This window comes from Mugil cephalus, chromosome 20 (assembly GCF_022458985.1).
Source record: "Mugil cephalus isolate CIBA_MC_2020 chromosome 20, CIBA_Mcephalus_1.1, whole genome shotgun sequence".
NCBI lineage: Eukaryota > Metazoa > Chordata > Actinopteri > Mugiliformes > Mugilidae > Mugil > Mugil cephalus.
The window spans coordinates 7,086,957-7,109,721 of record NC_061789.1 but is presented as its reverse complement, the minus strand read 5'-3'; the positions used below and the strand labels follow the sequence as shown (position 1 = coordinate 7,109,721).

At 41.5% G+C, this 22,765-nt stretch overlaps 2 protein-coding genes across 2 annotated transcripts; both read left to right on the top strand.

Annotated features, from left to right (window-relative positions):
• Positions 1–507: 507 nt before the first annotated feature.
• Positions 508–12,128, top strand: LOC124997795 (26S proteasome non-ATPase regulatory subunit 11A). Its single transcript, XM_047571792.1, has 13 exons — positions 508–658; positions 2,699–2,800; positions 4,392–4,588; positions 4,859–4,916; positions 6,808–7,002; positions 8,156–8,300; positions 8,408–8,468; positions 8,827–8,889; positions 9,000–9,125; positions 9,231–9,266; positions 9,359–9,410; positions 9,518–9,661; positions 10,873–12,128. Exons 1-12 carry the CDS (start codon positions 514–516, stop codon positions 9,658–9,660), a joined length of 1,323 nt encoding a protein of 440 aa, XP_047427748.1. The 5' UTR covers positions 508–513; the 3' UTR covers position 9,661; positions 10,873–12,128.
• A 151-nt stretch (positions 12,129–12,279) lies between these two features.
• LOC124997796 (homeobox protein Dlx3b-like) lies at positions 12,280–22,429 on the top strand. The gene is made up of 3 exons (XM_047571793.1): positions 12,280–15,553; positions 17,747–17,931; positions 19,805–22,429. The coding sequence occupies exons 1-3, from the start codon at positions 15,205–15,207 to the stop codon at positions 20,246–20,248; spliced, it is 978 nt and encodes a 325-aa protein (XP_047427749.1). The 5' UTR covers positions 12,280–15,204; the 3' UTR covers positions 20,249–22,429.
• Positions 22,430–22,765: the final 336 nt, after the last annotated feature.

The window sequence follows — 22,765 nt, the reverse complement described above, 5'->3', positions numbered from 1 at the left end:
ATTGATATTGATCTTTTATTATTTTAATTTATACTTTTTACAGTGTCTCCATGGCCTTTTTTTGTTGCTGTTTGATCCACTTTTTATTTTATATATATATATATATATATATATATATATATATATATATTTGTCAATCAAAATGTAAAGCACTTTGAATGGCATTCACTTGTTGTGAAGGTTTTATTAATTGACTGTATTTATTGTAACCATTTGCCTCTGTTATACTGTGATCACTGCAATATTGTTTTTTTCTTAATTCTTCATGTTTTTATATTTTTTTTTTCATATATTACTTTATCCTATTTTGTATTTGACTCTGTCACATTGAAACTGTCACTTTATGGGAGTAACAGCAACAAAAACAATTTCCTGTAAGGCTTAATAAAGTTTTATTTCCCTTTTATTAATGTTAATAAAGTATTCGGATTCCGCTGTGTGGCCGACAAAGAGTGAGCATTTGTAGGCAGGCGGTACCCGCCGCCACCTGCAGGGGGCGGCGTTGCACCGACCATGTCAACATCCGGACCGGAACACAACGGGGCAGCGGAGCGGAGCAGAGGAAAGATGGCAGCCGCGGCGGTGGCTGAGTTTCAGAGAGCACAGTCTCTTCTTGGAACAGACCGGAACGCCTCTATCGATATCCTACATTCAATAGGTAAATATAACCGACACGGCACGGCTTTGGAGGGGGAGGATTTTTACGCTCGGACACGAACGGTTCACTTATCTCCATCAGTCGAGGAGCAGCTAGTTAGTTAGCATTAGTTAGCTTCCCTTGTAGCCACATAGCGGCTAAGCAACGGTAAGCTAGGCTAGGTGAGCTAGCCCAGGTCTATGGCCGTGTCTTTTTTTTTTCTTCCTCCTAGGGATGTGCGATACCACTATTTTCCCTTTCGATCCGATACCAAGCAATACCAAGGCTAAATATCCCGATACCGTTATAGGTACTTTTACATGCGTGTGAAAATAATGACTTTTACAATGAACATTTGTTAATTTAATTATAAAATTATGATTCTATCCGTTTGTATGAGAATTAAACAACCAGCCAAATATCAGACTTCTTTTTAATCAGAGCAATTTAAGGACAGTCAGTGCAAATCAACAAGTCAGCTGAGATTCACTTGAGCAAATCATATTAAAAAAAATAGATAATTAAAAATAAGAACAGTTTCTCTGAGTTTGATATAATTGATCTTGGACCAGACAGAGTGGTCTTCAGGTTAGAATTTGACAGAACTTGAACTTTGACAACCAAGGTCACATTTTACATTCTTTATCATTTCCCATTTGTATGTGTTTGTTAAGAAACAACACAATGCTGACATGACCTATAAGTGTATACGCCTGGGATGGACATTATGATGTATTTTTTACTTTATTCCTGGATATATCCTGCCTGTCTCTGAATTTAAGGGCTCCCATCATAGAGGTTTCTCTCAGCTCAGGTGTGTGTGTGTGTGGGAGGGGAAATCCCTTTTTTCTGTGTCATAAAAGTATTAATATTTCTTTCGAAATTGAATTTGGTATCGATATTTTGCTGTGAAGAGCGATCGTAAAAAAAAAATAAATAAATAAATAAACACGTCTGGAATCGGAAGTATCGGTGTTTCTGGATCGATACGCACGTCCCTACTTTGCACAGTGAGTCAGCAGCGCACCGGCTACGGTATCTGTTATCGGCAAAGCTAACGTTAGCTCCCCCTCCTTGGCTCATTCATTTGACAGCGACCTGGATGACAGATAAGCTCGATAGATAAATAGATGGATAGATAAGTGTTTTATTTGTTCTTAACAGGAAGATTGTTTCCACGGTCTGTGCAGCCACGAGAGCACAGCCCATCATTCACAAAACAAACACAATGATAATTATGTACATGTTTTGCTTACACCATTGTCTCTTTTATTTTACCGGGTAATACAGATATTTTATTTTTATCTGTCCTTTTTCTTGTTTCAAAGTGTATTATTTTTATCTGTATCTAAGGTCCTGTCACCAAACGTTTTCCCTCGTGAATCTTTAAAGATCATTTAAGTGTAAAGCCCTTTTTCTCCTGGGATTAGTTTTAACTGGGATGTCCTGTGATTGAGATATTTCCCCCTACGTATGTGTTTCATTCGCACGGGATAAACACACTGTGTTTTACTCTAATTAATGATCTGCCTCTGCTACTTTCTCGTTACTTTGCAGATATAATAAGAAATATATTTTTTGATACTAACGATCCCGGGGAAGGTGGTATTTAAATTAGCCCCACCTTTGCCGATTAACACTTTAATGTTTGATTTAATGATTTCATCCCTTTACATGTGTGAATAGTACAGCAACATCTTGACTTTGCACCCAAACTTCTCTCCAAACTTTGAATATTATTGCATCCTCCATAAATCTTGAGTGACAAGAGGCAGAAAACAGCAGCGAAGTAAAAACCCAGACATCCTCAGTGATTATTACAAATTACCAGATAAAACTAGTCCCAGCATCACGCTGCTTGTAGCATGATGCTCATTTGTGTTCTCAGTTTAAGCTCAGCTGTGCACCGCTTAAATTGAAACCAGTGATATTTATCCACGATATAACTTGAGACCGGACAGACGCAGGAACGCGACACCAGCGTTTCCGGCGTTTGTGCACCGCGTTGATTCATGTCTTCGAGTATCAGATTACATCACCGTCATCGTCATCTTGTTGTAGTGAAGCGGGACATCCAGGACTGCGATGAGGAGGCGGTGCGCGTTAAAGAGCAGAGCATCCTGGAGCTGGGGGGGCTGCTGGCGAAGACGGGACAGGCTGCAGGTAATGGTCACGTTTCACCAAGCCCCACACACACACACACAGCGTCGATGAAAGTTCAGCAAAACACTTACTGCCTGAGGAGCTGGCCACAGTTAAACATGAAGAAACATGAAGAGTTGAGTTAGCACTGAGTTAGCACTGGGATTCACTTTAACGGTAACATTAGCATGTAGCCTACACCAGTGTGAGCTCATCAGTCTGACTCACTCTGTTACAACATTGCTAGTCGGCGCTGTCTTTTTTTTTTTTGCAAGTCAGGTTCATTTTTGTTTCTGAAACTTCCTCCAAAATTTCACCAAACACGAGTTGTACAAATGTCTCCTCAGTTAACTTTACAGATTCTTTATTAATCCAAAACAATCAATTTGAAAATTGTGGAGAAGGAGAAGCAGCCGTACCAAGCGGACCAATCACAGCTCTTGATGTCCAGGCTCTGCGTTAGCACCGTAGCCTCTGTGTCAACTCAAAGCAAAGCAAAGCAATCAGCCTGGTATTTTATCAGCTTGGCATCGATGTGAACAGGACCATGACGTTGATGTTCTTGCCTGTCGCATTCTGAATTTGTCACTTGACGACCTGACATATTGTGTCATTGTAGAAGCTGCAGGGCTGCGAGCAGCTCAAAAATAGAGCAAAGTTTTTTTATTTTTACTCCCATAAGAGACTGATCTCTGAAGAGCAGAGGTCGATTGATTGATTGATTGTTTTGGATCAATACAGAATCAGTAACGTTAACTAGGAGGTTCGTAGATACAGACATTTGTACGACTCTTTTGTTCGGCGAAATTCGGCTGAAATATCGGTGAAAGTGTCCATCGCTGTTGTTGAAAGTGAATCAGAACATAGAAACAAAACGAACGAATGCAAAAGTGTGAATCCCTCCCACCGGTGTAGGTTACGACGTCTTTCTCCCGCACTATAAAAGAACCTTTAGTAGGTGAACCTGGCATAAAGGATGTTTGGCAGCCTTTTAATAAATATATCGACCCAAACGTTGTGGTATTAGGTTTAGGGATCTCCTGATCGGTATCTGGGCTTCACCCAAGCCCCATCTTTTTGTCTTTATTTATTTTAAGGTCTGTCATTCTTCCTTTTGTGTTTTATGGTGTAAATTAAGTCAAAGCTGCCCAAAAAAAATATGTAGACGAAGAAAAATCATCATCTTGGTTCACCATATGCAAAATTTACAACAAACGCTGAACGTTGCATCCTCCACTCGGCATTAGCTTCAACAGAACTATTTGTTGAATTAATCCAGTGGCACGGTGCACATGTAAGATGAGAAAAGCCTTTATAAACGGTATCGGCGATGCTCTGTATTATGTAAAACTCGACTGGGACGTAGTTGTAGCTGGTGAAGGTTTAAACTTCCTGTTGGAAACTTGCTTATAGTTGTTATAACACGTCCAACCAGTAGCAGCTAGTCAATAAAATCTGCTTCCTGAATGGAATAAACCTGTGTCTGTAGAGATAAAGATCTTTACTGAATTATGAGACCACTGCTTTTAAGGCAACACACTTTAGTGGATTATGAGGCTGCTGCCTTTACTGCTTTTCCATTACTCACTGGAACATTCACAACCCTCCCCAGAGCTCGGGGGCCTGCTGAAGTATGTGCGCCCCTTCCTCAACTCCATCTCCAAGGCCAAGGCAGCCCGGCTGGTCCGCTCCCTCCTGGACCTGTTCCTGGACATGGAGGCCGCCACGGGTCAGGAGGTGGAGCTCTGCCTGGAGTGCATAGAGTGGGCCAAGGCGGAGAAGAGGACCTTCCTCAGACAGGCTCTAGAGGTGAGACTAAAGAACAAACGCATTGTGGTGTATATTATTCAATTTAAGTTAGTAAGTATAGTACAGAAGTAAAAAGTTACAAAAAATGTACAGTCTGATTTACATGAGCTATACAGACAGTTTAGCTATAGTGTCTTATTGTCCTCATCATTGTCCTGTCCTTTGTTCTCTACCTATTGTTGTTGTCTTTTGTTTGTGGCACTAACGTTCTGTACATAAATTTGAAATAAAAAATAAAAGTACATCCTATAACGTGTCCTCTCTCCTCAGGCTCGACTCATCTCACTGTACTTCGACACAAAGTGCTACCAGGAGGCTCTACAACTCGGTCAGTGTCAAATCTTCTGTTTTTAATTTACCTACTTGTAACTTGTATATTATTTGTGTGGTGGTTTCTTCTTTTCAACTTGACCTCGCAACTTTTTGTCCTCAACTAGTTGAGGATACTGTACAGGTGCTGGCCAGTAAATTAGAATATCATCAAAAACTTGATTTATCTCAGTAATTCCATTCAAAAGGTGAAACTTGTATACTGTATACTTTCCTTCCACACATAGTGATATATTTCAAGTGTTTATTCATTTTCATTTTTATTATTACAACTGACAGCTAATGAAAACACCAAATTCAGTATCTCAGAAAATTAGAATATTCTGAAAAGGCTCAATATAGAAGACACCTGGTGCCACACTAATCAGCTGATTAACTCAAAACACCTGCAAAGGCCTTTAAAAGGTTCCTCAGTCTTGTTCTGAAGGCTCCACAATCATGGGGAAGACTTCTGATTTAACAGTTGTCCAAAAGACGACCATTGACACCTTGTACAAGGAGGGCAAGACACAAAAGTTGATTGCTAAAGAAGCTGGCTGTTCGCAGAGCTCTGTGTCCAAGCACATTAACAGACAGGCGAAGGGACGGAAAAAATGTGGTAGAAAAAAGTGTACAAGCTCTAGGGATAACCGCACCCTGCAGAGAATTGTGACGACAAACCCATTCAAAAATGTGGGGGAGATCCACAAAGAGTGGACTGCAGCTGGAGTCAGCGCTTCAAGAACCACCACGAAGAGACGCATGAAAGACATGGGATTCAGCTGTCGCATTCCGTGTGTCAAGCCACTCTTGAACAAGAAACAGCGTAAGAAGCGTCTCGCCTGGGCCAAGGATAAAAAGGACTGGACTGCTGCTGAGTGGTCCAAAGTTATGTTTTCTGATGAAAGCAAATTTTGCATTTCCTTTGGAAATCAAGAACCCAGAGTCTGGAGGAAGAGCGGAGAAGCACAGAATCCACGTTGCATGAGGTCCAGTGTAAAGTTTCCACCGTCAGTGATGGTGTGGGGTGCCATGTCATCTGCCGGTGTTGGCACACTCTGTTTCCTGAGGTCCAAGGTCAATGCAGCTGTCTACCAGGAAGTTTTAGAGCACTTCATGCTTCCTGCTGCTGACCAACTTTATGGAGATGCAGATTTCACTTTTCAACAGGACTTGGCACCTGCACACAGTGCCAAAACCACCAGTACCTGGTTCAAGGACCATGGTATCCCTGTCCTTGATTGGCCAGCAAACTCGCCTGACCTTAACCCCATAGAACATCTATGGGGTATTGTGAAGCGGAAGATGCAATGCGCTAGACCCAACAATGCAGAGGAGCTGAAGACGACTATCAGAGCAACCTGGGCTCTCATAACACCTGAGCAGTGCCAGACTGATCGAGTCCATGCCACGCCGCATTAATGCAGTGATTGAGGCAAAAGGAGCCCCGACTAAGTATTGAGTGCTATACATGCGCATGCTTTTCATGTTCATTCTTTTCAGTTGGCCAACATTTCTAAAAAAACATTTTTTTTCATTGGCCTTTTCAATATTCTAATTTTTTGAGATGCCAAATTTGGAGTTTTCATTAGTTGTCACTTATAAATATCAAAATTAAAAGAAATAAACATTGGAAATACATCGGTCTGTGTGCATTGCATGAATATAATGTACAAATTTCACTTTTTGAATGGAATTACTGAGATAAATCAAGTTTTTGATGATATTCTAATTTACTGGCCAGCACCTGTATATAATAGACTTCTTTTTGGATTTCCTGTGCATTAGTCCATTATTTATATCAAATTATATGATATAGAAACATTTGATCTGAGGTTAATATTTTCATTTTTCTCATGCACACATTTGAACCTAAAAAAACAAACTTTGAAACGTTCCTCCGTGTCCAGGCTCCCAGTTGCTGCAGGAGCTGAAGAAGATGGACGACAAGGCCCTGCTGGTGGAGGTTCAGCTGCTGGAGAGTAAGACGTACCACGCGCTCAGTAACCTGCCCAAGGCACGCGCAGCTCTCACCTCGGCCAGGACGACCGCCAACGCCATCTACTGCCCACCCAAACTACAAGCAGCTTTAGACATGCAGTCAGGTAACTGGACACTGCAGGTGGTTAGAGTACAAGGTTTAACTGATGGATTACACCATGAAACGTCTCCACATGATTACTTACATGAATACATAATCCTTTGTATGATGAGTTTTCTGTGAATTTATATTTAAATATGCAAATGAGGAGTTGTCTAATTAAATATTTGCATACATTTCCAGAACAGAAATCTAAATAACGGCTAAAGTGAGGTTCAAAATTCTCGTTTCATTTTGTTAAGATATTAGATTTCCAGGTATTTACAGAGGAATTTTTTTTACTATTCCATAAATCACAAAATACTGTCCAAAAAAATCTATTTTTGCCACAATTTCAGGACTAAAATGTTATATAAATCAGGCTGTGGATGATGTATGAAACAAACCCCTCTGTAAATACCTGCAGAATGTAGTGAGGAATAATCTGGAAAGTTTGGGATGTGTAAGTGTTACTGAAATGGAGATTTCTGGCTCAGAGTAAAATGCAGTTTTGAGAAAAAAAACCCATATACCAAAACCAAATCTATTTTTGTGCTTCAAAACATATCATATGATCATATCAACATATATAATATTAAAATATCAGGTTAAATTCATTCAAGAGTGAAACGTAAATGATGATCTAATGCTGATCGTCTCCACCTTCGTCTCCTTTTACCAAAGACAATTTACAGCCAGATTTCTTGCTAATTTGACCTGTAATTATTTTCTTAGAGAAGACTTCATGGCATTTTTTAAATGTCCCTCTCAGATAAACACAGACCGGCAGAATATCCGGTCACGTGACGCTTAAGAACGAATCACGTTGTCAGAAATCGACACCAACCAGTGAGAGTGCGAGTTTAGCTTCAGATCTGCCTTTCTACTTTCTCGATTGGTTGTCAATAGAAAGGTCATGACCATATTTGGACCTGACAGACTTCTGCAGGAGAAAAAGAGCTTCACAACGGTGCCTCACATTTAGAGGAGTAAAATAGAGGCACAAGACAGACAAAGTGTAGTAAAATGAACACCTAAATGTGCATTTTTAATGTTTTTTTTTTAAAACTAGTTTGACAGAAAACATGTTAATGAAGCAAAATGGTAAGAAATCTCAAAATTGAAATTAAAAGAAAGAAAAAGATCGGTGAGAAATGGCGTCTCCTGTGTTTCTTCAGGGATCATTCACGCGGCAGAAGAGAAAGACTGGAAGACGGCTTACTCTTACTTCTACGAGGCCTTTGAGGGCTACGACTCCATCGACAGCCCCCGAGCCATCACAGCCCTCAAATACATGCTGCTCTGCAAAATCATGCTCAATTTGTGAGTGAGATACTGGACATTGAAATGTTTAGCGCCAGTAATGAGTCTTAGGTTTTTGTCTCGCTGTGTCTGATGTGTGGATATTTTTTTTTTTTTTCTTGTTACAGACCAGAGGATGTCCAAGCCCTCATCAGCGGCAAGCTAGCTCTGCGGTATGCAGGCAGACAGGTATTAGTCTTCATTTTTAAAAGTATCTCTTCTAAATTAAAAAAATTGAAAACAGATATTGGTCAGAGGTTAACAAAATCTCTTCAGATACATAAACTAATTCTTGCGTGTGTTCCTAGTTTGGGATTTACATGTTTTCTTTTTTTGAGGAATATCATCTCCCATCTGAAAACCTGTGAACTAAAAAACTAGATTACACCCTCTGCTGTTTAAAACGAGCATCGTAATTCATTTTAATCTCAGTTGTATCACATTTGTATCGATTATGCATTCTTACATCCCTAGTCCTTGGGAATTTCTCTCAGAAAATTTCCATATCTGCTCAATTTATACATTTTTCCTTTTCTTCCTCTTACAGACAGACTCCCTGAAATGTGTGGCACAAGCCAGCAAGAACCGGTCGCTCGCAGACTTTGAAAAGGTTCGAGTTTGATTTAAAACTCACATTTTGTTTTTATTAATTTAGAATAATATTTAAGGCTCTCCTCCCTTAAAATTTAAAAATGTCATCATCTCCCAAACCTGTACCAGGCATTAACAGAGTACAAAGCAGAGCTGAGGGATGACCCCATCATCAGCACCCACCTCACCAAGCTGTACGACAACCTGCTGGAGCAGAACCTCATCAGGGTCATTGAGCCTTTCTCCAGGGTCCAGGTAATAATCTGTTGTCAACTCAGATACAGAACCTGGTACTTGTGGTGTTTTTATTAATCCAAAATAAAACGTTCTTCTTCTTTCTTTCTTTTTTTCTGCTAACAGATAGCACACATTTCCTCCCTCATCAAACTCTCTAAGGTAAGATTTTCTCCAGCTCATGATGTCATGTTCATTATTAACTAGTTCCTCGTTTTAAGTAGTTCATAGTTTTGACTTTGTCTGCCCTGCAGGGAGACGTGGAGAGGAAACTATCACAGATGATCCTGGATAAGAAGTTTCACGGTACGTGAAGTTAAACTGTGTTTTCCGCTACATGTTGAGGCAGAGCTACGTATCGTGTCGTGTCTTAACTGTTGTGTGTGTGTGTGTGTGTGTGTCTGACCCGACAGGTATTTTGGACCAAGGCGAAGGCGTCCTGATCGTCTTCGATGAGCCGGTGGTGGACAAGACGTACGAGGCGGCGCTGGAGACCATTCAGAACATGAGCAAAGTGGTGGACTCACTCTACAACAAAGCAAAGAAGCTAACATAAGGTATGGAATAAAAAAAGCTCAGTAGAGCTTCCTTAGTTATTGCTAATCAGACGAAAATCGGATCCAATCAGCCACAACATTATGACCACTGACAGGAGGAGTAAATAACATCGAGCATCTTGTGATGATACAATGGTGGGAAATTTTTGGACGTGGCAATCATTCATGTAGATGTTACCTAGACGCCGTAACTACGTAGCCTGTGTCGTTGTGAGTAGGGGTGGGTATTGGCAAGGATTTCACGATACAATACGTATCACGATACGTGAGTCACGATACGATATATTATTGCGATATTATGATATTGCGATATATATTAATATTCTTCAGCGTTCACACAGAAATTTTAAATGCCGCTTAAAATACACATTTTATATATGTACTTCAGACAAATTGGGTCAAAAAAGATATTATGGAATTATTTGGACCTACGAAGTATTAAAAATCAAGAATCATCTTCAAACAGGAAGTAGTTAAACAACCATAATCTTTGATGAGGTTTTGCACCCTGTTCACTTTAGTCTCCTGCAGAATGAATCCACTGAAACACTCGCTATCATGTTCTTACACCGACTACCCTTTGCCACCACTAGATGGCAGACTATAATGTCCACCTATGAGGACAATAGGCCTAAATGAAGCAGAATAAGCTGCCACAAACCTAAAACTTAATGTCCCCATATGAGGACGCTGGGTCTCACGAGGTTAAGACATTCAGACAACGAGATAGCGGCGTCCATGAAAGCGCTATGCTTGTCCAAATAAAACTTGGTGTGTTCAATTTTTACATATTTTGAGTGAAATTAAAATTCTTGATATTAACTAATATTATTATATAATGCTAAATTAAATTTAGGCTATTTAAGCTAAAAAACAGCATTAATCCCAGTTTGTTTTGGTTTTTACCAGACTATTGTTTTTAGCCGTTGTTAGCGCAACTTGAACTTTTAGTTCCCATGTAACACATGAAAAAACTTAAATTACACTCCAACAGCATTTCAACATGTGTATGTGGGAAAAATACTGTCTGTAGGACCGATTTAATGCAACAATAATAAACGTAAGGTTACAGGAGCTTCTATTTATTTGTTTACAAATGGGGCGGCCATCTTGGAAACTCAACTTGGGGGTAGTGAGGATTCTACGACTTTGAGAAGAAAATCCGACTTCTGGTGGCGTTGTTCTTATCCTTCCTGTCCTCCTCTCCTCAGAGACACCGTCTGTCCTCCTGTCCGGAGTGACGTGGGCCAGTCAGAAACTCCGCCGATCGCTCACTTCAACCCGGGAGGGACGAGGGGAGGAGGAGGACGAGGAGATTACAAACACTCAAACAACCCAGCAAGCAAATAAACCAGCCGACCAACAGAAGACGACAACCCCCGACAGAACAACAAACTGACAGGGTGGACACATGCCTCTCCTCCTGGTCCTCCCTCAGCCCCCCCCCCCTCCCCTCCTCTTCCTCCTCCACTCTCTCCGTCCCTCCTGTCACCGTCTCCTCCGCCTTCCAATCTGTTTGGGGCTGACCAGACACAAAGTGCTCCTCCCTGTGGACAATTCCAGGCACTGCGCCCCTTCCTTCCTTCCTTAACTCGTCCCTCCTCCCTCCCACCACTGGTTTCTACTGTATGTAATATTGGACAGGCCTCCCCTTTTCTCCCCTCTTTATTTTTTTCTTCCTCCTCCTGTTTCTCTCTGCGCTGGCCATCAGGGAATCTTGTAAAATAACAATAAAGAAAACATATACAGCACTTATACATACATGTATTATAATAAAAAAAAAACAAAACAAAAGAGCGTTAACGGGGGCGAAGGTGGTTGGTTAACGGATTCTACTACCTGTTCTGTTCAAAAACCGACCCTGAAACTGAATGTTTTGTGAAAAATTAACGCCCCCTATCCTCACGCCCTTACCCATTTCACCCCGAGTGGTCTCTTTCGCTCACTCACAAGGCATTCTGGGATTTGTGGACCATACAGGGATTTCTTCTGTCCACTTGGGACCACGCCACAAGGAGAGAAGGGGACGTTCATCATCATCATCATCATCATCATCACAACAACACCACCTCCCCGCTCTTTTTCTTTCCCCCTCCCTCTCTGCACTTCCTCTTTGTATATACCATCGCCAAGAAGCGCCTCAGTTCATCCAAGACCCGACGTATTTACACTTTCCTCCCACCACCCCTTCCTGATTTTTTTTTCTTTTTTATATATAATGAATAAAGAACGGAGTAAACCTTGCCACCGAGAGCCCCGGTCGGTTTTGAGGCCCGAGGTGCGACCGGGTGTGACTGTCCTGTGATGAGCTGGTTGCGCAGATGAGGGGGAACAAGGCAAAAAAAACAAAAAAAAAAGAAGAAGAAGAAGCTGTACATTTCTGGGAACTTAATTTTGCAAGGACTCGAGGATTTACCAATATATGACAATAGAGAAAGACAAATGCTAATAAAAAAAAAAGAAAGAAGTTGAACCTGCAAGTTGTGTGATTTTAAGAATTTAGAAATTAAAATATTATTCAGTAACGTGACCAATGACCGTCAACCAGAAAAGCAAAAGAATAAATTTGGGTATTTGGTCTGTTGTAACACCTCAACACTGCAAGTTTGCACCAGTTAGTTCATAAGTTAGCATTTATAAAAGTCTGAACATTTAGCAGAAGCACTGAGTTAAAGCTGAAGTCGCTGATTTAACAACGAGTTATATCTAAAAGTAATTTCATCAGATTGTAAAACCTAAAAGTCAAAAGTCTGGACATGCAAGCTGCGTTTCCATTAGTTTTTCACAAAATAAAAGCGATATTTCCGAAATTTCGATATTGTCCGTGGTATTTTGCGAATGAGCTGTAACTCTCGTCAAGTCTCGCGATATCCCGTAATCGTCTCATTCAGAGAGGACTTCAAGTTAACTGGTCACATGACCCCCTGGGTCACCTCCAGTGATGAGGATATGCAAAAAAAAAAAAAAAATGTTTTCATTGCACGTTTGCGATTAACTTTTATACCGATACCTCGTGAGAGAGTAAAAGTTTAAACTCTAGAAATGTAGGTGTTTCCGTTCCGTGTAGGTTTTGCGCATTTCAAAGGGTAATGGAAACAGCAACAGTATGTTCAAAATTTTTGACTGCTAGTGTGTATGGGCATGTATTTTTTCCAATTAAAATTACATAAAATCCACACAAAAATTCAACCAAACTTAAGCATGCCCGAGGAAGAAGAAAAAATAATTTTATGGCCAAAAAAAATGTCACGATAACATCAACAACAGTGTAAATAGTAAACGGCAAAATCCAGGAAATGCATCTTTAACTTTATGTCTTTTTTTTTTTTTTGCTCTTTTGGGTGATGAATTACACTCAAAATAAAACACTGTGTTCAAGTGGCATTGGATCATTTACATAAGAGGTCTTCAACGTTTGTTAGGCCAAGGAGTAGTAGCAGTAGGAACCCCCTACCTACTATATGTGCTCTGTTAAACTCAGCCTAGTGCTACTTATAAATATACGTTAGTATTATTATCGTTTTGCATATTAAGCTATTCACATAGTACACAGGTTCAAACGTGTAACTGCAGCAACTGCTGTAAGCCTGAGCATACCTGATGTAAACATTGCGGCGTGGCCTGGGATTTCACCTGGGGACTGTGACGTGTATTGTGCGGCCTCCTGATTGGCGCAGCAGCGATAAGGGCGGGGCCTACTGTGTACTTAGATTGACAGGTCAGGAGGAGTGTGGAGCTCTGTGTGAAACGTGAGCTGATTGAGACAACGTCTTCTGCCTCCTTTTATCCCTTAACTAAAATATGTTGGACTCATGTTAATGTGTATTTAAATTTAATGTATTTATTTATTTATTTATTTATTTTTTAACTAGAACCCGAGAAAAATTGTTCCGCCGCTTGTTCCTTGTAGCGTGCTGATTGATGATACTACGGCAAACGCAAATATTTCATTGGATTTGAAAATGCATCAGTTTCAAAATTATAGTCGTTCTGACAAAAGCTTAAAAGGAAGCGTCAACATTTCTTATACTTAGGCCGAAACACCTCATCTAATCTGGTCTTCGTGGGAATCGATGTATCTACACTTCTTTGCAGATGACGCCATTCTCGTCACAGATTCTCTCCTCAGCTCTCTTTATACCAGGATTTCGCACCGACAGCAGTACACCTAGTCCACCCGTGGGTTTTGGGTCATCCTCATTAATGTATATTCTCCGACAGGCTGCATGGAGGCGATAGGTGCTATTGTTTCCATCCTCTTTTTTTGTGGAACATGTGCCAGCAGATAATTAGTGATGTCGGTTGTGTTGTTAAAAGACAGTTTAGGAAAGCAGAAGGGAACAGAAATCACCCAAATTGATTATAGTGAGAAAGAACAGAACATTTTTCTTTTTCTTTTTTTACAGAACCTTTGCGAAATCTTCATTCAAAAAAAGAAATAGTTATGAACCCCTAACATATCCCTATATCTCCATATACCCCATATCCCTGACAAAATAAATAAATAGAATAAGAACATTTTGCATGACATATACCTTAATGCATAAATGCCAACTTATTTCTCTCATTTGTATTGGGTTACTTTTAAAACAGCTATTAAATGAGAATGTTTCCAATAGTCCCTAAAAATCTCTACATCTACTCTCAATAGTGACACCTGCTGGCGAGATTGTGCTACAACTGAAGTCAGTTTAAACCCCTTTTTCAAGAGTTTTCAACAACTTCTTTGTGGTTAAAAAATGTTCCAAATACAGGAAGAGAACAAAACATTTCACAACATTTAAAATGTTTCTCTTTGGATGTTTTGCCACTACGTTCTTAATCTCTATACCTTAATAATGCCATTCACCTTAAATTTTATTGTAGGTTTACTGGGGGCTCTTTCTCTTCCCCCCCAGGCCTGGGGGAAGCCTGGGGCCCAGGTCGACACATGTAAAGAAAGGAATAAATAACGAGCCTTGATTAACTGTAAATAACTCCCGACATGGGTCTGCAACAACACCTGGCTCCGCATTTGCATCTGAATGGGAGGCAGCTCCGAAAAGCTAATGCGTAAATACCCCTTATCACAACACCATTATGCACAGTTTGGTTTTGGTAAATCTTTATCTGCTGAGCGGCGAATCTTGCGTGTCAAGTCCCCAGTGTATTTCGAGGTATAGTTTAAAGAGGACCTTTGGCTGAGTCTCGCCAACTGTTTATGCGCTCTGGTGCTGGCCCGAGGAGAGGCTTACTGGAGGTTTCTGTGGGGAGAAGAGGGGAGCCAGACAGGCGACAGTCAGCGCTGTCTTGGCCTCAGGGCAGAGGCAGAGAACGAGCAGGCGAGCCAATGAGAGGGAGACATCCACTCCTCTCTGTCCTGCCCGGCTTGGCTCAGCTCGGCGCGCCCTGTAATTAGGAGCTCTAGTTGGGTTGGGCGCCGCCACGGTGGACAGCCTGGCTGCTGCGTCAAGGGAGTTTGGGAACGCTCGCTCAAAGCCCGTGTGAGGATCTCGGAACGCTCCAGCTTTAGAGTTTTAGAGCAACAGGAAAGACGCCTGACAATGAACGGGCAACCGTCACCCGTGTACGAGGAGAAGAAGCCTTCCCTTCCCCTGGCCGGGAGCTCCATCTCGGCTACCAAGGACTCCCCGACCCTGCCCGAGTCCTCATCCACGGATTTGGGCTTCTTCAGCGGCCACGGCGCGCTCCACGGCTCGCAGGATTTCTACTCGACGCAGCAGTCGTACTCGGCTCAGCACATGAACCCGTACGCGTACCACCACTATAACTTGAACGGGATGGGTGCCGGCGGCGCGTACTCGGTTGGCAAGGCGGAGTACCCGTACCCCCACGCGGCGTACAGAGACCACGGCGCATTCAGCAGGGAGGTTCAGTCGGCGCTGCAAGATGGTGAGTTAACCAACCCCCCCACACTAAAAGTAAAAATAAAATCCCGAAAAGTTACACATTAGGACTAAATACGGCTGATAACGTGTTGGGTAACTCGGAAAGGCGCGCTCCTCTAGTGAAAAAAAAAAAAAAAGTCCTGCGTAAGATCCTCTCCATCTTTGTCCAAAGCCACACTGACCACCTGAGGCTGATGTATGGCAAGAGCTCACGTCTAGTCTGGTCGTAGGAACCCAACAATTGCGCATGAGTTTTACGCACAGAAGGATTCAAGTTATTTTCATTGTATTTGTATTTACTTACAACCGAACTTTATACACAACTTAAAGCGTTTAGTTGATTCCCACTTAACTTGTAACCCCTCCACCATGAGAAGAGTGCGTGCATAATTAAAAGAGACCTGGGGCTCTCGCGCTCCACTTCACACACAAGTCACTCCGTCACAGTGTGTTTAATTACATGTACGTGTGGCACAATAATATTAAAAGACAAAGTGTTGTTTTCTAACTGTAAATGTAACGTTTCTATCATCTATAACTATATATGTAGAATACAGCTGTATTAATGTGTATTTATTCATATATTTTTTGATGCTTTCTAGAATGTGAAGCTTTAAGGAAGTTGTGCACACATGCAGCAAATATCGCACAAAAATAAATAAATAAATAAAACAAAGCTGAATTTGTAACTTTGCATTAAAATTTCGGCCAATTCAAAACAAGACGTGTTAAAAAATGTTCAAATTTGGTCCGGGAAACAGGAGGATCGTTTTAATGGCTGAATGAAAGGCCTGCCCCGTGGAGAATTCACTGCAATTGTTGAGTTCACTGTTTATAATAACCTCTCATTTCGAATTTTTATTTTGACAGAAACGTGGAGATCAGCCTAGAAAGCGTTGAATCGAAGCAGCACACATATATTAGGAATGAAGCTCTACTTGAATGCAACAACACTGGTTTATTTGCACTAAATATGCAAATGAGACAGTCTGTGCCAACATAGATGAACTTCAATATGAGGTCAATTCAAACCCGGGCGCACGCTGTAATGCTGTACAGCATATCATAAAGGGAAAGTTTCAAACTACACCTATACATTAAGTTCTTAGAGTTCAGCCTTTTACTCTTTTGGGGAGTTCTCCTGAGAATGGATGGCGTCTCTGCGCAAAAACTACAGAGCAGAAGCAAACTCGACAGACTGGTGTTCTGTTTTTGACATTCCATTTGGGAGTTCACTTCAGGAAATGGCCCCGGGGGACTTTGGCCCACAGCCACGCACATCAGGTGTCACGGCATGTCAGTCAGCCTTGGCCTTTGAATCATCCAACGCGGATGTTTCCTTATCACGCGAAGGCCACGCCCAAACACATAAAATAAACACTTTGATTTTTTTTCCAATTTATTTATTTTAAAATGTATGTACTCAAATAATTAATTCAATGTAATCGCAGATAAGGAAATAACGTGATAAATATTCAAATAAATCTTGAATTGATTGTTTCAAAAATAGACACTAAAATAACAGTCAGAATATATTTTACATATGAAATAAAACAAAAATAAATAAAAAAATAATTTTATTTATTGAGAAAAATTGCCTCAGCCTATAACACACACTGTGCACTTTAACAATAATATTTTAATAATTTTAATAAAACTCTGAATGTTCTACGTTTTTTTTATTAGGATGTAAATACATGAAATAATACTTAAATTATATTTACTTAAAAAATAGCTTTAATGAAATTTGTTCAATACTTATAAAAATGAAAATATATAAATAAAAATAATCAAATAAATATATTTTAGTAAGATTGCTTGTTTGTTTAAAGCCTGGGAAAAAAAAAAAAAAAAAAAACAGAAATAAAATTGGAGACAAGAATAGCAGCACAAATGGGGAGCGATGTATACAAGCAGGCCTCCAGGCTACATGAAAAGCACCTATAAATCTCAGTCTCCCTCCCCAGCTGCGGGAGACACTCAGACCAAAATTATAAGTTCGGAGTGCTGGTGGAATTTCTTTGAAAATTTAGCGGGCCTCGGCTATTTTTGTTCTACAACTTCTCAAACTGCACTGCAGAGACCTAATCATTTTGCCGTCTGAAGAAAGAAACACAATGTTAGTCAGAGGAGGAGAAGGAGACGGGGGAAGGTGTCGCAGGGAGACGTAACGTGGCTTTTTCCTGTTTCCCTGCAGTGAAAGAGGAACCAGACGTGGAGGTCCGCATGGTCAACGGGAAGCCCAAGAAGGTGCGCAAGCCCAGGACCATCTACTCCAGCTACCAGCTCGCGGTGCTGCAGAGGAGGTTCCAGTCGGCCCAGTATCTGGCCCTCCCAGAGCGGGCCGAGCTGGCCGCACAGCTGGGCCTCACGCAGACACAGGTCAGGCTCCAGAAACGTCATTAAGCACAGTCCATTAACAAGGGCACGAACGAGCACATTTTCACGAATCTAATCTAACATGTTTCCCTGGAGTTGCAAAAACTTAAAGGAGCTCGAGTTTTTCCAAAGCTGAATAAGCCAAAATTATTTGTCACTTAAAATTTATATTTTAAGTCCTTCAAGGCTGCTACGTTAGTAAGTAAGGGAGCAAATTTGAAGACCTGAAAGCAGTCGAACTGTCCGAAAGAGGAAGCTCTGAAAGCAGCTGAAACGTTAGCTTAAAAGAAAATAATAAATGCACGTTTGAGTCGGTTTAAGTGCAGTGAAAACAGGTGAATTAAAAGGACTGACAGCAGCACAAATTATCCGGTTGGGTAGTTGCTTGTTTAAAAGTAAAATATAAGTGTCAGTTGATGTGGGATGAGCCTAAAGAGCCGGATAAGTGAGCTGCATGCACAGTTAGGAGCTGAAGTGTCACTAAGCAATTGAAGTGGGATTAGGCCTACTGAATCTTCTGTTCTAGTAGGCAAATTAAAACGACAGTAAAACACTCGAATGCGTTTTCCTGAAAGTCAGGCAGTGAACACAGGAAGTTTCTGCGAGTTGTTGTTGTGTCGCTCTCTTTTTTTTTTTTTTGCAGTCATAATCTCTGAGTTCTAATGATTTACCACTGCATGAATTATCTCCGCTCCAGTGATAAAAGACCGAGCATGATACGGGTTGTTTAATCGCGGCCGCTGTAAATCATTGTTCGGCATCATGCTTGGGTAACGCGAGCAGGCTTTATGAAAACAAAGGCAGGAGCTCAGTGCCGCTAAGTGTGAAACGTGTGATAGTTATGTCACTTGGTTTGATGCCCTCGTGGAACTGGTATTGTTTGGACAAATATTAGCATTAGATTAGCACTTGGAGGAGTAGCTATTTAAAGAAGCACATGTAAATATTCGACAAACCCTACCAGTCGGTTTTGTTTCAGTTTGTTTTTGTTTGTTGTTTTTTTTTAGCTCTACCCTGTGTAATCATTGGATAATTATTATTTTTGGCAGCTAGTTTTGGAAGTACCACACATATGTATGATGCACCTGCAAGTTATCAAGATCAAGTTAGTGAAGCAACTTCTTTAAAGCTGTACTTGGTGGCAGCAGCACGTGCTAAAAACACAACATTGACCTAGAATGCTGATTTTCGCCACCAGCTCACGGGTAAAATATCTGGCTCTGCAGCTGCTAGCCGCTCGGCTCCGTCTGCATGCTAAGTCAACCAGTTGCTAAGTCAGCCAGGTGCTAACTCTAATTTGAATATAGCTGTTTGGGCTAGAAAGCCAAGGGAAGTGCTGGCTACACGCTAATGCATTAGCTTAAAATGCTAAGACAAAAGGATAAAGATGCTCGAAAGGCTTCATTAAAGGTGCTCCAAACACTATATTTTTTATGTATGTTTGCTCCCAATAAGCAAAACTAATACTAGCTACTGAGCTAGCACCCAAATACTCAATATCTTGCTTGCAGCTAACAGCTGCTACTACTACTAGCTTCACATGCTTTATTCTCCAAACTTACACTGGGCAGCTTGTATTCTGGGTAATGTAGCCTTAAATTGTTAATTTAACTTGTGAGAGCGGATTAAAAGGGATGTGTGCTACAAAAATGGATCGCACGACATGCCCTGGGCAGCTTAAAACCTAGCTAGCCGGTCAATGGAGCACCTTAAGGGATTTTCTTTGGAATTACTCAACATAAATCAGGACTTGCAGTTGGATTTAGTTGGCTACACATAAAGTCAGGAAAGAAGTTTATCCCTGTGCACAATCTTTGTGCTAATCAGTAGCTGCTGTTTAAATTCATGTAAGCTGATCGCATGCTTTTCCTTCCAGGTCAAAATCTGGTTCCAGAACCGCCGCTCCAAGTTCAAGAAGCTCTACAAGAACGGAGAGTTTCCACTTGGGGACATCCCTCTCGAACACAGCCCGGATGCGAGCGATTCCATGGCCTGCAACTCTCCTCCATCCCCGGCCGTGTGGGAAAACACCAACAGCAACGGCAACAACACGAGCAACAGCAGCAGCGGCGGCGGCGGCGGCAACAGCAACACAAACAGCAACAGCATCAAGAATAATGCAATTCTCGATCCTACCATCAGGGGGCAGGGTCCCTACCAGCCCCAGGTGGAATCCTCCCCGGCTTACATGGAGGAGTACACGCACCAGAACTGGTACCAGCAGCAGGGCGCACATTTAGGTCTTCCACAGTCAGGCCAGACTCACCACGCGCCGCCGACGGCACCGACGGCCGCACAGAGTATGGGAGCCGTCTACTGACGCAGGAAGACTGACTCTCAGTATCATTTCAACGAGCCTCGGAGCCCTTAAACATTTTTTTCCCCCCCCCACTCTGGATGATTCATAGCTCTGCTGTGACCCAGAGACATCTGATAGCGATCATCCGACACGAGTCATGACACATGTTATAAAACAGTCTACAAATGTGGATTGAAAACGAGCGTCGGCCTCGGTCACCCCCCCCCCACACTCCCTACCCCCACCCTCTCCGTCTCTACAGCTCCCAAGTTTGTGAGCTCAAGACTTTGCGGAGTTTGGGGTGATTGAAGGTTGTTTTTTTTTCAGTGATGAGACTGACACAAACATTTTTATTTGAAATCACCGTTAGCAGATAGCGTTCTGTATATTTAATATTTGAGATATGAACATATTTATGCCTAAAACTGAATTATCCAGTCTTTCCCTTTTGAAAAGAGCCTTTGACGTGGACTTTTTTTTTTTTTCTTACACTAAAACTACTGAAAGTCTCCCAATGTTTAAATGCCCACCACACCTGCACGGGAAACTTGCACATGTAAGGCTTTAAAAAAAAAAAAAAAAATCATGTTAAAGGTGGACAACATTAAAAGGTTGATAACCTTTTAAAATATAACATCAGCCCAACAGCGTGTACAGTTTTCACATGAGAATTTGCAAAATACAACAACACAACACAAGCAGGCAGGTATTTATTTTCTTTCTTTTTTTTTTTTTTTCTGCAAACAGATACCAGATACAAACGACACCATTCTGGATGTTTGTTTCCAGTTTGTGCGCTAAGCTAACTCGCTACTGACTGTTGCTACAGCCTTAGCGAGCAAACAAGTGGAACCAACTGGTTGGAACCAGCAATTCGAGGGCTAGGATCGGTGCTACTAGCGCAACACGCCCAAATTCCCTGCCATGCTGCTGGCGGTTGAGTCCCATTGTGGGTAGCATGGGCGCCAGGCGTTTTGAAAGAGAGGAATGTTGCTGACTTAGCTGGTTCTGCCGTCTATCATGAGAACAACACTGTTATGGTCATGAAATGCTGGATCAATAAAAGTCCCTTCAGACAAGTCTCGCCACTTGGCAGCCATCTTGACATCACTCGTGGGTAGTTATTTTGAGCTAACGAGCTAACGAGCTGTATCTAAACGAATGGGGAAAGAGCCCTTTCAACAAGTTAGGCTTTTACAAGGTTTCAGAACACTATATTAATCTGATCCAATTTTACTTTGTCTGCGAGGAGGAAACCAAAACAACTAGCCAAATGAGGCTAAAAAAGGAGAATACATGCTAAAAAAACAAAACAAATTGTAGCTGCTATTTTCTTTTTTTACACTTAAAATTGATAAAATTATTATACATAATGTGAAAGGGTTCACACTTTTGGGCAAATCTAGGTTGATTACCTTCAGATAGCACAAGGATAGCTTCCTGTTATCTGTCTTTGAGCTGAGCTAGGCTAAGCTAAGCTAACCAGCTGTCGGCTGTGGCTACTTGCAGCATCAAACGCCTCATCGCAATCTGCTCGTCTCGGCGTGAGTCCAGCGGCTCGAGGCAGCATTAGGTGCCGCTAGCAAAACATGCACAAGAACTCCAGCCAGACTCGCTGTCCGAGTCTCCCTGCGGTTCACTTTGGCGCCAGGCTTTGATGAAGAAGAATGCACGAAATCAAAAGGGAATTATTTCTGATTTCACAGCATTACTTTTGTTTTCATAAGTGCAACAAAACGCCAAGACAACTGACAGGTGATGAATCACTGCTGTAAAAATACCTTTGAAATGTTGGCTCGTGGCCACCTTTGGTTTGGACAATGACACTATGACGGAAGAAAAGGAAAACGGCAAATCGGTTTCATCTTTTGGGTTGTTTCATCTTTTTTCCTTTTTCCTCTTTTGTCGTACAACTACAAAAGAAAGTGACCTTTTTACTCCCTGCACAAAGACGCTGTACGTTTCTGACTGCCCTAATTAAAAAAAAAAAAAAAAGATATGCAAAGAACGAAAGTTAAGTTGGTGCTAAAACATGCATTTGACAAATAAATTGTACATATTCTATTAACGTGTGCTGTACTCAGGATTGTTATTTATAGAGTCAACTGTAGATATGAAGTAGCACAATAGTTGGTGCCTTTTTTTGGAGCATTTTTTTTTTTTTTAGTACAATAAAAATAAACTGTATTTTGTTTATGTCAATCAACTGCTAGTGTATTCATATCTGCGTGCTGAAACAGTAGCGTCCGTCAGAGTGACTCACACAACAGATACAGGTTGCACCCATCCATGTACTTTACCCACACATGCAGAGTGCGTGTAAAGGAGGTTGTGGGAGGTGACAGTGCAGCAGACACTCTGGAGTCTCTGGATGCTAATAACACACCGCTGACACCGAGAGAGACGGGTGTACGCTGCTTTCATGTGGCACGCACTTGGAAAGGGGTGGAGTGTGTGTGTGTGTGTGTGTGTGTGTGTGTGCGCGATGTGTTTGTGTGTGAGAGGCAAACAAGCTGCTCTCCAGGCTCACAAGCAGCC

Bases quoted from the DNA above. Each gene is read 5' to 3' on its own strand.
- LOC124997795 (XM_047571792.1), top strand. From the start codon at position 514: ATGTCAACATCCGGACCGGAACACAACGGGGCAGCGGAGCGGAGCAGA. The intron at 9,267-9,358 runs GTAAGATTTTCT...TCTGCCCTGCAG, and splicing joins CCCTCATCAAACTCTCTAAG to GGAGACGTGGAGAGGAAACT. The intron at 9,411-9,517 runs GTACGTGAAGTT...CTGACCCGACAG, and splicing joins CCTGGATAAGAAGTTTCACG to GTATTTTGGACCAAGGCGAA.
- LOC124997796 (XM_047571793.1), top strand. From the start codon at position 15,205: ATGAACGGGCAACCGTCACCCGTGTACGAGGAGAAGAAGCCTTCCCTT. The intron at 15,554-17,746 runs GTGAGTTAACCA...GTTTCCCTGCAG, and splicing joins TCAGTCGGCGCTGCAAGATG to TGAAAGAGGAACCAGACGTG. The intron at 17,932-19,804 runs GTCAGGCTCCAG...TTTTCCTTCCAG, and splicing joins TGGGCCTCACGCAGACACAG to GTCAAAATCTGGTTCCAGAA.